General features: G+C 37.8%; 1 protein-coding gene across 5 annotated transcripts in view; it reads right to left on the reverse strand.

Annotated features, from left to right (window-relative positions):
* Nucleotides 1-2,638: 2,638 nt before the first annotated feature.
* Octbeta1R (Octopamine beta1 receptor) overlaps nucleotides 2,639-17,122 on the reverse strand; it is a 544,036-nt gene continuing 529,552 nt past the window's right edge. For 4 of the 5 annotated variants that reach the window (XM_073961618.1, XM_073961617.1, XM_073961616.1 and 1 more), the window contains one exon: nucleotides 2,639-3,347. In XM_073961618.1, the coding sequence (XP_073817719.1) occupies nucleotides 3,180-3,347 (168 nt within the window). In that variant the 3' untranslated portion in view covers nucleotides 2,639-3,179. The remainder of the gene's footprint in view (nucleotides 3,348-17,122) is intronic. The other variant, XM_073961623.1, reaches the window with a different exon arrangement.

Consider the following 17,122-nt stretch of genomic DNA (forward strand, 5'->3'; position numbering starts at 1 on the left):
CAGGTCTTAAAGTGAACTTATTCGAAATTTTGTGTGAGAGGCACCCGAAGGGGTGACCAAATATAGGTTATATTCGAACCTTATCTATATTTGGTGGATATATTAGGATGTGTAAAGAGTATGGAGCAAATCGGTCACTCTCTTAAAGAGTTATCGTGCGCACAATTTTTTCTAACATTTTTGAACTTTTGTGGACGTGGTACCAGAAGGAGTGGACCGATATGTCTTATCTTCAAACATAAACTAAGTTTGGACCAAATATTACGAAGGCCAGAATTTGAACCGAGTCTGCAGATCCGTTCAAGAGTTATCTTGCACTCCAACCACTAGACGCAGTGTCATAGGGTTTTTTTTTGTATCTTTCAGACTATTTTCTCACGAAGTATGTATTTGCCCCTGATGAAATTTGTTCCGTCGTATAGGTGATAGTAAATACAAGTTGCTTCAACAAAAATCAAAGTGATTCGAGAGCAGGTCTTAAAGTGAACTTATTCGAAATTGTGTGTGGGAGGTACCCGAAGGAGTGAACAAATATAGTCCATATTCGAACCTTATCTATATCTGTTGAATATATAAGAAAGTGTAAAGTATGGACCAAATCGGTCACTCCCTTCAAGAGTTATCGTGCGTACAATTTTTTCGAACATTTTTGAACTTTTGTGGGCGAGGTACCTGAAGGAGTGGACCGATATGTCTTATCTTCAAACATAAACTAAGTTTAAACAAAATATTACGAGGGCCAACATTTGAAACGAGTCTAAAGATCCGTTCGAGAGTTATCTTGCGCTCCAACCACTAAACGCGGTGTCATAGGGGTTGTTTTGCAACTTTCAGGTTATTTTCTCAGGAAGTACGGACATACCCCTGATGAAATTTGTACCGTCGTATAGGGGGCGGTGAATACAAGTAGTTACAACAAAAATCAAAGCGATTCGAGATCAGGTCCTAAACTGAACTTTTCCGAAATTTTGTGTTGGAGGTACCCGAAGGAGTGGAGCGATTGAGTCCATATTGGAACTTCATCTAAGTCTGGAAAACATTTCACGATGTGCAATGTATGGACCAACTCGCTTATTGTTGTCAAGAGTTATGGTGCGCTCAAATTTGTCGAACATTTTCGAACTTTTGTATGGGAGGTACCAGAAGAAGAGGACCGATATATGTAAACCATCTTTGAACTTAAACTAGGTTTGGACAAAATATTACGAAAGTAAAATTTTTGATCGAATCGGTTGATCCGTTCGAGAGTTATCGTGCGCTCCAGCCAGACAGACAGACGGTTGGACATGGCTAAATCAACTCCAAATTGTCTGGAACGGATTTCGTCCAAACATACTTGGGGTCTAAAGCCAATGTGTTCTTCTTTGGCACGGCGGTTCCGAAGGTTTTCGGCAATTTACACACATATTTCCCGAATGCATAGAAAGAGCGTACAAAAGAGAGACAACATGAGTTGCCAATAGTGTTGCCAACATGAGTTGCCAATAGTTTGAATACATTCACACTTTGGTCTGTTCTCTTGTTGGTCACCCATGGTCTAAAACCACTATTTCGATGAGACACATTTTGCCCGTATGAAAGTGAATATTAGAGTGGTTTTAAAAAATCTATGTCGGATTTTTTAAAGCGTCACCCCCGTAATGTGCTTAGTTTTGTTAAGCTTTAAGATTGCCAAAGTTTGAGCAGAATCGCAATATGTTAACTCGTGCCACTGGGGCCTCAAACTTTCCATAGTAATTTGTATGGGGTCAAAGGCGAATTTTTACGAAATTGCTCTAAAGGCCTCATTTTTTGTCCAATCGATGAGAAAATTTTACTACAACTAAACAATTTACGGGTGTGCCGCTTGAAAAAAGTCAACATCGATTTTTTTCCTTTGAGTTTAAACCAGTCTAGTGTATATACCCATGTAAGCATAAATTCTGAGGGTATAAATATTAAATCACGAAATTTTCTTTTTAGCCCACTGTGCAATTTGTTTCTATTTTTTATTAAATAGCTGATAAATAAATAAAAAAATACAAAAACAGATTTGTCTCTATTGGATCAATATTAAAGAAGTTATGAGTATTTCTTTGCATATAATTTTTACAGAATTCGACTATTCAAGGCGCGATATCTCTGGAACCTTTAGGAAAAAAATCTGAAAATATACCAGAAGTTTTGCTGATGAGCAGCATCATCACCACAGCAAAGAATAAAGGAAATCAAAAACTTCATTTTGAAAAAAAAAAAAAACTGTGCGATTTCACTCAGCAATCCCCATATATACCCACTGTATTCATAAGACTAATGACATTACCATCAAATGTGGAAGAAACGGAAAGTAGGAATAACCAAAGATCCCTAAGGATTTTGCAATTATTTTATATCCGTTAACCTTTTCTGTGTATTTGCATAATGATCTCTTAAAGGATTTTTGGGTTTCTACTGGTTTTGATTTACAAAAGATGCACAAAATATTTACAAAATTATTTTAAATACTGTATTCAATAACGATGCTATTTTATGCCACATAACTGTATTATAATTTTTTTTCTTATTGCAGTCGAAATACAACTTATTAAGTTTTTGGCTATTTGTATTTATTGTTTACGTTTCAGAATTCTTTGGTTTTATTTTGCTTTTTTCCTTCTGCCTTTTGTACCTTAGAAGTTTTGTTTTTTTTTGTGTTTCTGTGTTTAGTGTCAGTGTCCCAGTGCTCTGGTGGTTTGTCCAAAAAGTACACAAAAGTGCACTGAGAAATGGCTTTGAGACATTTATTGGAGCTTAAGTTTTTTTTCTTGTTTATATAAGATAGGAGTTTCTTTTCTTCCTTTGTTTTGTGTTTGTTTTTCTTAGTGTTTTAAGTTGTAGATTTTTACTTGAAATACTTTTACTTTTAGTTGTCATGGTGATAGCTCTGGAAGATGTCCTTTTCTTTGCTTGCTTGCTTGGTAGGTATGAACATGAATGATATGCCCGTTGTGTTTTGAGGATTATTTGTGACGTCTTAACTTGGTTTCGTTACGTTTAACAGCAATTCGTTTATCTACTACCTACTTACTTGCAACTTTGATGAGGATGAGTATATATTAGGCAGGATGTGGGGGGAAGAGCTGTAACTATTGTTGTGGCCTTAGGATCACCGTAGTAGTAATAGTTATTTGTTTGTTGCCCGTTGTTGTTCTTGTTCATCATTAGTTTTGATATAATGTCTGCAGTTGATGCGAAGATGCAGAGGTGGCATACTGACGTGCACGCAATATATTCATGTGGATCTCCGATGAAGCCGTGGAATTAACAAAGGGTGGCATTTCGCCGCCAGCGCTGACACGACAATTTATGAACTTGTACGGACAGCAGGACTGTAAAAAAAGGAATTGCAAAACAAAAGAGAAAAGAAAAAACAAACAAACAAAAGTTAGTTATAGTTATTGCAATAGACGATTGTCTTGTACGTGTACGTAGGTAGGTAGTAGCAGTAAATATAACACACTCTAGACATGGTATGATTTATTTTATTTCATTTATGTTGTATAAAAATATAATAAGTATATCAATACAGAGAGAGAGATGGATATACAGATAGATGGAGTAGACATGAACAGCAGAACATGATGCTTATACGTATTTCGCTATTATTTATAAATATTATTGCATTGCTATAATTTCATACAAGACTAGTGGAATGAGATTGGATATATAAATATAAATAAATAAACAAGAGAAAACAATAAAAAATACTTGGCATACGACACACACACACTACTGAGGTGGAATGCTAGTTATTTCTATAAAATACAATCATCAGAAAATATAATCATCTACTGATTGACATACAATTTAATAAAAATAAATAATAAATGATAGAATACCGTTAATTCAAATGCAATTTGCAGTTGGGTTGGGTTTATTTTTTGGGTTTTATGGCGGTTGACGGTTTGAGTACATAAATGGAGAAGCAATGGATATTTGATGGGATTTATTTATATTTTTACAAATCGTTACATGGAATTGATTTAATTTTTAATTACTTTACACCAATAACACTATGATACAATGTACCAATTCGGTTTTGTTGGAGTCTATGGAATATGAAAATACCTTTATGCATAACTACTGTCACTTTGTATACCCTCAGCATTTATGCTAACGAGGGTATATGGTAAAAACCAAAACTCCTTTGCAAGTCCATTTGAAAAAATTAAAAAAAAAAATTGCGAGCAAGTGGGTAAAAGTCGCGCAATGTGCATACAATTTTGATGCGCATCCGGTTTCATTAGCGCCTATCAAAAATACGCCCATATACACCAATTTCAAATAGATTCTTCAAGAACCGCGGATGTGCCTCCACATTATATTTTGCGTAAGATACCCATATTACTAAATTCACGCGGGGTTCAAAGAGAATTCAATTACACTTGTAAATTTTACACGCACAAAATAGGTTTTTTAAGAAAATTCACGCATCAAATTTTGGTCTTTAGACTCCAATTACTAGGATGCTGTATGGAGCACACTCATTGGATATACATTAAACGATGTAAAATAACGAGTTCTATAATCCTATTATGAGTTTTTAATATTATCCTGTTGCGCGTCCTAATTATTAAAAAAATTCAAAAAACCCCGAAATTCCGGCTTCAAAATGTCAGCATCAATTTTAGGTGAACGCAGTGGATATATCGAAAAATCATACACTAGTATCATGTTGCCCATGGAGTATTCTTTCAATCTTTCCTTGGACATAGGTCTATAAAATGTAAGGTTAAGCCATAAATCGGAAGAGAACATAAAAAACTTGTTGGCTTCAACCCATTTTTCTACATCGATGCCAACACAGCTTCCACAAAAATGAATTTTAATGGTCGATATTATGGGATCCCTCCCTAGAATATGTTAATAGTTCGAACTCTGTAAGGGTGAAACTCGGATTCATCGATTGTAAAACATTTTTGGTTTTTACCATATACTATATTTTTCATTCCTGTGCCCTCATAAGTACTTGTGTAAAAATTGATCAACCTAGGTCAACGGCTTCTATTTTTGTCCACATTTGTATGGAAGCGGCAACACTGTGCGGGGGTATCTACACTAGACTGGTTCTAACCCAAAGGAAAAAATCGATGTTGGATTTTTTTAAGCGGTACACCCGTTAAGTGTTCAGTTCTAGTAAAATTTTCTCACCGATTGGACAAAAAATGAGTACGTGAAAATTCACCTTTGAGGCCATACAAATTACTATGGAATGTTTGAGTTTGAGTTAGTCCGATTGTTCTCAAACTTTAGCAATCTTAAAATTTAACAAAACTAAACACTTTACGTTGGTGTCGCTTAAAAAAATCCGATATGATCGATTTTTATACCCTCAGCATTTATGCTAAAGAGGGTATATACACTTTCATACGGGCAAAATGTCCCTCATCGAAATAATGGTTTTAGACCCCAAGTATGTTTGGGCGAAATGTGTTTCAGACAATTTGGAGTCGATTGAGCAATGTCCGGCCGTCTGTCTGTCTGTCTGTCCGTCTGTCTGGCTGGCTGGTGCGCACGATAACTCTCGAAAGGATCAACCGATTCGATCCAAAATTTTACTTTCGTAATATTTTGTTCAAACTTAGTTTAAGTTCGAAGATGGGCTATATCGGTCCACTCCTTCCGGTACCTCCCCCACAAAAGTTCGAAAATGTTCGGAAAATTTGTGCGCACGATAACTTTTGAAGGAAGTAACCGATTTGGCCCATACTTTGCACATCGTGAAATTTCTACTAAACTTAGATGAGCTTTCAAAATGGACTTAATTCGGATAAGTTCAGATTAGGACCTGCTCTCGAATCGCTTTGCTTTTTGTTGCAACAATTTGTATTCATTGTCCCCAATACGACGGTACAAGTTTCATTAGGGGCAAGTCCATACTTCCTGAGAAAATATCCTGAAAGGTAAAAAAGCCCCTATAACACCGTGTGTAGTGGATGGAGCGCAAGATAACTCTCGAACGGATCTGCCGATTCCGTCCAAAATTTGGCCTTCGTAATATTTTGTTCAAACCTAGTTTAAATTCGAAGATAAGCCATATCGGTCCATTCCTTCGGGTACCTCCTCCACAAAAGTTCAATAATGTTCGGAAAAATTGTGCGCACGATAACTCTTGAAGGGATTGACTGATGTAATACATACTTTGCACATCCGAATATATCTACCAGATATAGATCAGGTTCGAATATGGACTATATTTGTCTACTCCTTCTGGTACCTCTCACATAAAATTTCGGATAAGTTCACTTTAAGACCTGCTCTTGAATCGCTTTGATTTTTGTTGGAGCGATTTGGATTCGCTACCTCCATTACGGCGGTAAAAGTTTTTTCAGGGGCAAGTCCATATTTCTTAGGAAAACAGCCCGAAAGGTTTAAAAATCCCTATGTCACCATATGTGGCGGTCGGAGAGCACGATAACTCTCGAACTGTTCAACCGATTTGGTCCAATATTTGGTCTTCGTCATATTATATTCAAACATAGTTTCATGGGGTAATACCGGTCCACATCTTCCAGTACTTCTCCCCAATATTAAAAAAAATGTCAATAAAATGCTAGGACGATATCACTTGATTGGGGCAACCAATTTGGTCCAAACTTTGGATCTCCTAATATTTTGTCAAAATTTAGTTTAACTTCTAAAATGGCCCATATCGGTCCTCCCTAAGGATACCTCCCCCACAAAAGTTCAACATTTGTGTTTTAGTGCAGTTGATTCCTGATCCACATTTTTGTCGGCAAGTTCAAATGTCCCAAAAGGGCCACAAAATTCTGAAGAGACCTTAAATACATTCGATCTCTCCGTAGGCGAAAGTTTCACTTCACATTGGCTGAGGGTATATATCTGTCGGCAAAGCCGACTGACACTTTTTTACTTGTTTTTTCTTAAGAAGGATCGATTACTATGCGTGTAATTTTTTGAGTCATGGAAAATTAACCATATTCTGGCACCGCAGCGTGATAGAAGACGAAAAATAAGAAGACACGTGTCTCGGCGTTTCTTCCCCTTACTTTGAATTTCGCTGTTTTAAGCCCCCAAAGGTCGGTTGCCTTGTTTCAAAATTTATCACATTGCACAGTGGATGCGCCCAACGACAAAAATCAAAAAATTCATGACATCGTTTTAAAAATTTAAAAATGCAAATCGCGTCAAAACATTCCGAATTTTTCGAAACTCAACTTATTTCTTCCATTTTTTGCTGTTCTTAAGGTAAACATGACAGATTTTGAAGAAAAAGTTGTATTTAAAAATGAGAAAAAATGGTTATATTCTAAGCGAATTTATGAAACAAAGGGCTATTATTAACGCCTTAACTTAAATTGAATCATTTAGTAAAATGCCTTAGCTTCATTTTTGTAGTTATGAAAATTCCTCTAAATTGCAAAGGTTGCCATATATTTTGGTTATTATATCGGTCAAAATTAAAACATTTAATATAGATGTATGGATTTCCTTAAAGTTTAAGTTACTTTCCAAAAATTCGTAAGAATGGCCACTAGTACCAAATTGAAGACTAGCGCCTGTAGATTTCAAAACTGTATAGACTTTTGGCGGAAATTTGTTGTTTTGGCAGTTATGACCAAAAGTTTATCTCGTTTTTTAGTTGCTGAATTTATATTTTTTGGAATATTTTTAAGTAATTTTATTAGCCTTTCTTACATTTTGTTTCAATATAATGTTTTTGTGCTATTAGCGATTTCTATGGTCATGGTTACTTAGAACGTTAATGAAAACTCGCGAAAGAAAAACGATTTGGGGATATTAATTTTAACAAATAACTTATTTTATTTCTGAGACACCATAATGTTGGACCACTCTAAAAAGTGCCGATTTTCCCCGTACTGAGAACCAAAAAAAAAATTACTACAAGTAATTCTGCAGACAAATGCGGTTAAATCTTTAAAAGTACCAAGAAAATGATGGTAACCCTACATGGAGGCTGTGGTCAAAAGTGGACCGATATGACATTTTTTATAAGATGGTGTTCTGAAGTCTGAGTTCATTATAAGAATATATTCGCTTAGAATATTTGGTTGACATCTGCCTAAATAAATCGATATAAAAATCATATAGGGAGTATACCAAATAATGGACCGATACTGACAATTTTTAGCAGGGAGGTTTACTATGCATTAAAAACTCTTGGTACCGGGTTACAGCAAATTCGTTTGAAAAATGTTTTGGTAACAGTAAAATACTTCAATTCAGAATGATTCAATATATGGCAAATTTTGGACCTAGGACCACAATATTTTACTTAGAGTGTTATTAGGCCACTATGACCAATTGATAACAATTTCAGTTCGATATATTATTTAGAAGTATTTTTGTCACATCTTCCCATGTAAGTGCCACCACTGTGCATTGTCAGACTCATATCATTTAAACCGTTAAGAATTTTGTTTTACTCGTGCAAGCAAAGTTGTAGCGCTCGTCTTAAAGAATAATAATTGTGTACACATAAAATTCATTCAACCTCGTCAAGGTCAAAATCATTAAGGTAAAATTTTCGTTACAATTTTTCAAACAGCAAACTACAAACATATACCTTAATAAACAACTTTCTAGAATATACGAACTCTGTAAAAGTGGTTCTTTTTAGGATCAAAATAGCAAAACAAATGCGATTTTTATCTTCTCGTTTCGCTTTCTACTCCATAGAAACTAAAGCATTCTAAATTCAAGAAAACAATCAACCACAATAATGTAGCAAAGATTTTAGTAAACAACTTTCTAGAACATCCGAAATTTCTATGAACGGTTCCTTTTTTATACCCTCAGCCTTTAGGCTAAGGAGGGTATATACACTTTGATACGACGAAAATGTGCCTCATCGAAATAATGGTTTTAGACCCCAAGTATGTTTGGACGAAATGTGTTTCAGACAATTTGGAGTCGATCTAGCCATGTCCGTCCGTCTGTCTGTCTGTCTGCCTGTCCTGCTGGCTGGAGCGCACGATAACTCTCGAACGGATGAACCGATTCGGTTCAAATTTTGGCTTTCGTAATATTTTGCCCAAACTTAGTTTAAGTTCGAAGATGAGCTACATCGGTCCACTCCTTCCGGTACCTCGCCCACAAAAGTTCGAAAATGTTGGGAAAGTTTGTGCGCACGATTACTCTTGAAGGGAGTGACCGATTTGGTCCATACTTTGTGCAGCGTAAACTTTCTACCAGAGTAATATGAGGTTCCAATATGGTCTCAATAGGTCCACTCCGTCGGGTACCTGCCACACAAAATTTCGGAGAAGTTCAGTTTAGGGCCATCTCTCGAATCGCTTTGATTTTTGTTTTAACAACTTGTATTCACTGCCCTCTATACGACGGTACAAGTTTGATCAAGGGCAAGTCCGTACTTCCTGAGAAAATAGAACGCAAATTGCAAAAAACCCCTATGACACCGTGTGAGGTGGTTGGAGCGGAAGATAACTCTTGAACGGATCTACCGATTCGGTCCGAAATATGTCCTTAGTAATATTTTGTCCAAACATAGTTTAAGTTTGAAGATAAGCCATATCGGTCCACTCTTTCAGGTACCTCCCCCACAAAAGTTCAAAAATGTTCGGAAAAATTGTTCGTGCGGCAACTCTTGAAGGGAGTGGCTGAACTGGTCTACACTTTACACATCCCAATATATCTACCAGATATAGATCAGGTTCAAATATGGAATATATTTGTCAACTTCGTCCGGTACCTCCCACACAAAATTTCGGATAAGTTCACTTTAAGACCTGCTCTCGAATAACTTTGATTTTTGTTGAAGCAACTTGCATTAGCTGCCTCAATTACGATGGTAAAAGTTTTTTTAGGGGCAAGTCCATACTTCTTCAGTAAACAGCCCAAATAGTGTAAAAACCCTCTATGGCACCATATGTTGTGGCTGGAGATCCACTTCCATAACGGTCAATGTCGATCCATTCCTTTTAGTATATCCTCCGCAAAACTTTTGATCTTTAATCCTAATCAACATTTTTGTCGGTTCAAACTAAATACATACGTATTTTGGGAAAAAATTGTTTCAGTATACACAGGCTGAGGGTATATCTCTGTCGGCAAAGCCAACTGATACTTTTTTACTTGTTTTCTCCGATTTTGGTCCACAGATACCGAATCGTTCAAAAATTCAAGAACACGACCAACTAAAAAAATTACCTAAGGACTCACCCATGCGTATGATTGTTATTACAATTTTTCTAATTAATAACACTCATACGCATCCTTGTTCACCGTGCTAAATGTGGAGTCATCAATCTGCTCAGTGAGTGCCGTACCTCTCTGATCGTTGGTCTCTCATTGGTTTGCACCACGACTCGTAAATTGTACAATTTCACTGACATTGGACCGAAAAAAACGATTCAATTTGCGGTGTGAGTTGCTGCGAAGGCATATGCGGTATTGGAGTCTCACAGTCCAACGGCGATGAAGGCGAGAATGCACTCTCTGTTGTTGTAGTATGAAGATTTTTGAAGATTGTGGCCTGAATATCTAACCGAAATTGCTGAAATTTGGCACTTAGTTTTCGTTGGAGGTAGTATAACATTTTGCACCTGAAATTTGTCAGTATATGTAGGTCCAGGTCTTCATATAGCCTTCATAGAATGGTACCTCCTGACAATATTCTTACGAAAAAACAAATTCAAAATTCGTTTTCTAAGTTCCTTAAAAATAAATTCTTTGTAAATGACTTTTTGTGCTATTTTTAATATCATTGCTATAAATTTATGTTGAGTTTTACTAATGTTGGCCCCGAAAGGGCAAGTCCATATTTTTGTTTAAATACAGGGGAAAGTCTCTAGTTTACGATAAAAAGAAATCCAGCTGCCACCATCTGCCACCCTGTGAGTTATTCCCCTTATACCACGCCTGTAAAATCGCCAAAATTTCGAAAATCGGGAGGTACGTTTGTATGGGAGCCATACCGAAACGTGGATCTATGTTGAACATTTTTTGCAAGGAGGTATGGTATTCCCTCAGAACACAAAATGCAAAATTACAGCCAAATCGACTGGAAGATTTGGCTAAAATCGACAAAATATAAAAAATCGGGGGGTATCTTTATATGGGGGCTACACCCAAATGTGGATCTACATCCATTAAACTTGTTTTTCTCCCTTTTGGGCACGTTATAAAACTATGTTTAAAATGTCGAGGCGTAACGAACTATTTTTGGCACACCTTTCCGTGCAAGTGGGACCACTGTGCAACTGTTTGCCACCAGACTTCCGCTGAGGGCATTCAACTCCATGTCAGTCAGGAATCCCCACGGTTATCTACAAGGAAGCTGTTCGGGTGATGGAGTACTTGGCAAGTACGCTTTATCTGGAGAAGTGGAGTAGCACTTTGAGAGCTGTGATTTTCCGACCCGTGGTCCTCAAAAGCGAATTTATAGAAATGAAGAAAGCTAAAACAATTCTTGAATGACTCTAGAATGTGTTATATGAGTTCGACCTGTGGGAATCGAATGTGGTGATTGTTGCCGATTCAGCAACCATGATTTGCCCTAATCCAAGTACGAGGGCTGCCCGAAAGATTTCACCGTGTGTTGCCAGGCGCTATTTGATTTTTTTGGAAAGATTGACAGTTTTTAGCCTAAACGTACTCATGTCAAACGACCATGTGTTGTTTACAATGACTTGAAAAAAATCACTTCACAAAAAATGGAATTTACTTGTGAGCATTTTCGTCCGATCAAAATCGGCCGTTGTACCAGAAAAAAATTAAGTCGTGTGTGAACAGAAAATGCCAGATCGCCATGTTATATAACGTAAGATAGAGGTATCCTTGGGCATTTCTTCCACCAACTAACATTTCATATTGCAAAAACACATGGCCGCAAAAATGGATTATTCCCCTTAGATCCAGCAAAATTGGACAATCGCTCCAAGAAGACTCTTGTGATGCAAAGAAATTGGGAATAAAAACGATCGAGGTGCTTCAAACGACGTTTATAAGATCGTCACGGACGACGAATGTTGGATCTATGCTTAGGAGCCCGACACAAAACAGGAATCGGCCGTTTAGATCTTCGAAAGCGAGCCAAATGCAACGAAAGTTGTTTATGGTCCTTCTTCGGCAAAACTGACCGTGTGCCGACTATTCGGCTTGAGATATTTTGGACGGTCAATTCTGAGTGTAACACTAAAATTTGTTTGCCTGAAGTCTCCTGAGAAATTCGAAAAACGAAGAAGAGAAGACGAGTTATTCTGCATCATGACAATGCGAGCTCTCACACATCGATTCAAACCAGCACCTCTTTGGCCGGACAAACCGTGGAATTGATGATCATCCGCCGTACAGCCCTGACTGGGGATTCAATGACTTCATTTGATTCTAGCATATCAAAAAAAAAAAAAAAAAAAGAAGATGCTGAAAAGCGTTAAAAAAAACATGTTTATTGGGTGTCTCAATCGGAGTGGAAAAAGTGATTCAACAATTGGCACATGAAAATGTGTATAAGTCATGCTGGTGACTACTTAAGAAAATAATAAAACTATTTTTATGGTAAATATTCGCGTTTTTATTGTTAGGCCAGTTATCATGCACCCATCGTATATGGCCAAATAATCTCAGTTTTTGTTGTGATCATTTACGAAATAGCCCAAAACTTCGATTTCTATTCAACGCAGGTCAAGACCTTCTCCAAAGTCTCGAACGTAAGGTGACGCGTTATTTGGAGGCTATTCCAAAACTTTTTTAGGAAACACAGTATACCAAATTACAATCGATTCGAAGGACAAATGGGCTTAATATCTTCAAAATTTCTTAAACCGCCGACGCATCACTTTGTATGGTGGCTATACCAAAACGGGGACCTATATAGCCAATTTTCGATATCAAGGTTCTAGGGACCTACAATATATTTGAGCAAAATTGACCAATTCATTCGGACGCTAGAGTGATTTCCACAGACGACAGACAGCAGAATACAAGTTTAATTTTGGTACAACCGATAAGATAACCGAAAACAATTCGAAAACAAGTTCGGTTAATTGTGAAGGTTTTGCTCACTGTTTTCTTTAACTGCAGTGTCGTGGTGCATTATGAATTCTTGTCGCAAGGTCGTGCGTTCAATAAGGAATGCTAACTGGATATTATGCGCCGTTTGCGCGAAGTAATTCTTCAGACACGCACAGAATTGTGGAAAAACCAATCATGGATTTAGCACCATGATAACGCAATAGCACAGATCGTTGTTTGTGCCTCAACCACCGTATTCAACTGACTTGGCTACCGCTGACTTTTTCCTCTTCCCAAAATTTAAGACACCGATGAAAGGAAAGTGTTTTGCTACGATTAAGGAGATGAAAGAAAAATCGAACATAAGCTACACAAAAAACACGTTTCAGAAGTGTTTCAGGGATTGGAAAAACGCTGGCATAAGAGTGTATATTTGAGTGATATTACATTGAAGGGGACAAGATAGTTACTGAAGAATAAATTAATATCTTTTGAAAAAAATTAAAGCAACTGTCATGTTTGTATTGGGTGACGTAGGGGATGAATGATATCGGCTTTAACATGGCAAAGCCCAGGATTTATCTTGGTCCCTCTTTCATCTCAAGTGGACACTACCTCCCCGTGCTGTCACCTGGGGACTGCCTTCAACATCCGTCAAATGTAGTGAACTAACATGTGCCGCGCGTTCACCCATAAGAACGTTAAAAACTTGGGTTTGGGCGTTGGGCTAGTAACTCACACCGTCAAAACACCGCCTACTATGAAAAACAAAGAAAAAGAAGAAAAACAAACCCCTCTAAAGTTGACGAACCCCGCTAACGTTTTAAGGACCATGATCTGCGAATCTGCACTTGGAATGTCAGGACTCTCTACAGAGCAGGTGCAGTTTGCGCACTGGCGGATGTACTTGGCAAGTACAAAGCTGATATTATCGCCTTACAGGAAGTGCGATGGAACCGGGCAGACGTAAAAATAACAAACGATTACGCACTGTATTATAGCTGCCATGAAACGAAACATGAGCTAGGTGTTGGATTTATGGTAAATAGGAGGCTTAAAAATCTCGTCTCCAGTTTCACTCCTGTTGATGAGGGAATTGTTACAATCCGTATAAAAGCAAAGTTTTTTAACCTCAGTCTCATGTGCGCCCATGCCCCGACCGAAGAAAGATGAACAGACCAAGAATATATTCTACGAGCGCCTAGAGAGAGCATATGACCGCTGCCCTGGCCATGATATTAAGATTGTTCTAGGAGATTTTAATGCTAAAATTGGGAGAGAAAATATCTTTGGTCCCACGGTGGAAAATTTCAGCCTTCATGAGCAAACATCAGATAACGGAATGAGGCTGAACGACTTTGCAGCGGCAAAAAACATGGTAGTAAGCAGTACCAGATTCCAACGCCTAGACATACACAAGGCCACGCTGATATTCTCAGATGGGAAAACATGAAAGCAGATTGATCATGTTGTGATAGACGGAAGACACTCGTCCAGTGTGTTAGATGTCCGATCGGACCATTTCGTTGTAGCAGCAAAGGTACGTACTCGCCTTAATGTTGCGGCAAAAGTGCGATCTAACACAGGACGGAAGCTGGATGTCGAGAAGCTGCAAACACAACAGATAGCACAAGTGGCAAAGTACAGTGGCAAAGAATAGCCCACTCACTTCAAACTGCCGCAAAATCTGTGCTTGGGTACCAAACACCACCACCTCAAAATCTATGGTACGATCAGGAGTGTCGAAGGGCTACTGAAGAAAAGAACGCGGCATATACAGCAACCCTGCATTCAGTTGCAACACCAAGCGCGAAAGAAGAATATCTGGAGAAGAGGAGAGAGGAGAAGCGTATTTTCAGAAGAAAAAATAAAGAGCAAGAAAAACGTCGAGATGTTCAGGAGTCAGAATGAAGTCCGCAAATTTTACCATAGTGTAAAACACCAGACTGAAGGGTATGGTGCAGGCACATTCTCCTGAGGATCTGGAAGGAGCATTTCATGAAGCCCTTAATATCGAATATGGGCGGCGATGAAGATACACCAGAACCAATCGCAAACGACGACGTTGAATGTCTTCCACCTAGCCAAAGCGAGGTCATGACAGCAAATTAATCGGCTGAAAAACAATAAAGCAGCAGGAGCTAATGGGGTGCCCGCCGGACTGTTCAAGACCGGTGGCGAAATGCTGATAAAGAGTATACATCAGTTAATTAACGAAATTTTACAGGAAGAGAGCATACCCAACGATTGGAACCTCAGCCTCCTATGTCCCATACACAAGAAAGGAGACAAGACGGTGTGTACAAACTACAGATGCATAAGTCTGCTCCCAATCGCATACAAAGTGCTGTCGAGTGTACTGTGTGAACGTTTAAAACCCATGGTCAATAACATAATCGGGTCATACAAATGCGGTTTTAGACCTGGTAAATCGACAATTGACCAAATCTTCACACTGCGCCAAATACTGGAGAAGACCCACGAAAGACAGATCGACACATACCACCTGTTCGTCGACTATAAGGCCGCCTTCGACAGCCCAATTCGATCAAAGGTGTTTCAAACCATGTCTGAGTTTGGTATCCCTGCAAAACTTATAAGATTGTGCAGGATGACGTTGGCTAATACAAAATCAGCTGTTTAAGTAGGAAAGAACCTCTCGGAACTTTTTGAAACAAAACGAGGTTTCAGGCAAGGTGACAGTCTATCGTGTGACCTATTTAACATTCTCTTGGAAAATGTCATAAGAGAAGCGAATGTGTATACCGATAGAGATAAAAATAGCGCTATATACAATAAGGATATAATGATACTGGCCTACGCAGACGATATTGATATAATAGGTAGATCAAATCGATCCGTAACAGCCACCTTTGCGAAAATTGAAAATAGAGAGTCTGCCAAAGCGGGTCTGGCAGTCAACGGCGATAAGACAAAGTTTATGGACAAAAACTTTGCACACTTTTCAGATTTGGATGACAACACATGAATATGAAACTAAAACAAAGATTGGCCCATTTTACAGTGTTTTAATGGTGTTTTATTTAACTTGCATTTCAACTCTGGTAACTCATTTTCCACACAGTTTCAGTTGACCAATCGAACTGAAACTTTGCACACTTTTAAAATTTGGATGACTATACATGAATATGGGCCCAATTTTTCCTACATCCCCCATATAGCGGTACCACCCGATTTCAGATTTTTTGAGGATTTTATCTTCAATTTTGCCCGAATTAGCTGTCATTTGGCATTTCCAATGATACAGACATTTCCCCACCACAAATTGTGAACATAGGCCCAGGTTTTGGTATAGCCCCCTTATAACGGTACTACCCGATTTCAAGTATTATGAGGATTTTATTTTCATTTTGAGGCCGAATTGGCTGTAAATTGGCATGTGGAGTCCCCAATGGTACAGAAACTTCTCCACCAAAAGTTGTTGACATAGGTCCAGGTTTTGGTATAGCCCCCATATAGTGGTATCACCCGATTTCAAGTGTTTTAAGGATTTTATCTTCATTTTTAGCCAGAATTGGCTGTAACATGGCATTTGGAGTCCCCAATGGTACAGAAACTTCCCCACCAAAAATTATGGACATAAGTCCAGGTTTTTGTTATGGCCTTTATATAACGGTACTACACGATTTCAGACATTTTAAAGTTTTTATCTAAATTTTTGGCATATTGCATATGCGCAGCTAATCGAACATGAATTTTCAAACCAAGTTGTTGTCAATTGAATTGGTCATCAAAAATATACGACGGTATAACTTTACAACTTTATTTCGAAAATTATCGTAAAATTATCTATATATCGTATTAATTGTGTATAGTACTAACAAATGAAAAAATAAAAAATGATTTTATCGTTGAGACATCAAAATAATAAATTTTGATAGCTAAAAGTTGTGTTCAGAACTTGCAAAATATTACTACTTGCAGCAGTTTTCCAATTAGGTGCTAAAAATGCGTTCCCGTACTTCGAAATCTAGCAAGACTTGCACTTCTTTTTACCATACTCTTTACAAGAAACTAGCTGCATGCTCATTGGCATCTAAATACGATAGCTGATAGGTTAATTTTGACATTTCAGCTGCAGTTTTTGCAATTTCCATCATCTTTCCGTTCCCGTATTTTTTAAGAA

The sequence above is a fragment of the Musca autumnalis genome, unplaced genomic scaffold (genome assembly GCF_047663935.1).
Source record: "Musca autumnalis isolate F117 unplaced genomic scaffold, ASM4766393v1 scaffold_1, whole genome shotgun sequence".
Classification (NCBI taxonomy): Eukaryota; Metazoa; Arthropoda; class Insecta; order Diptera; family Muscidae; genus Musca; species Musca autumnalis.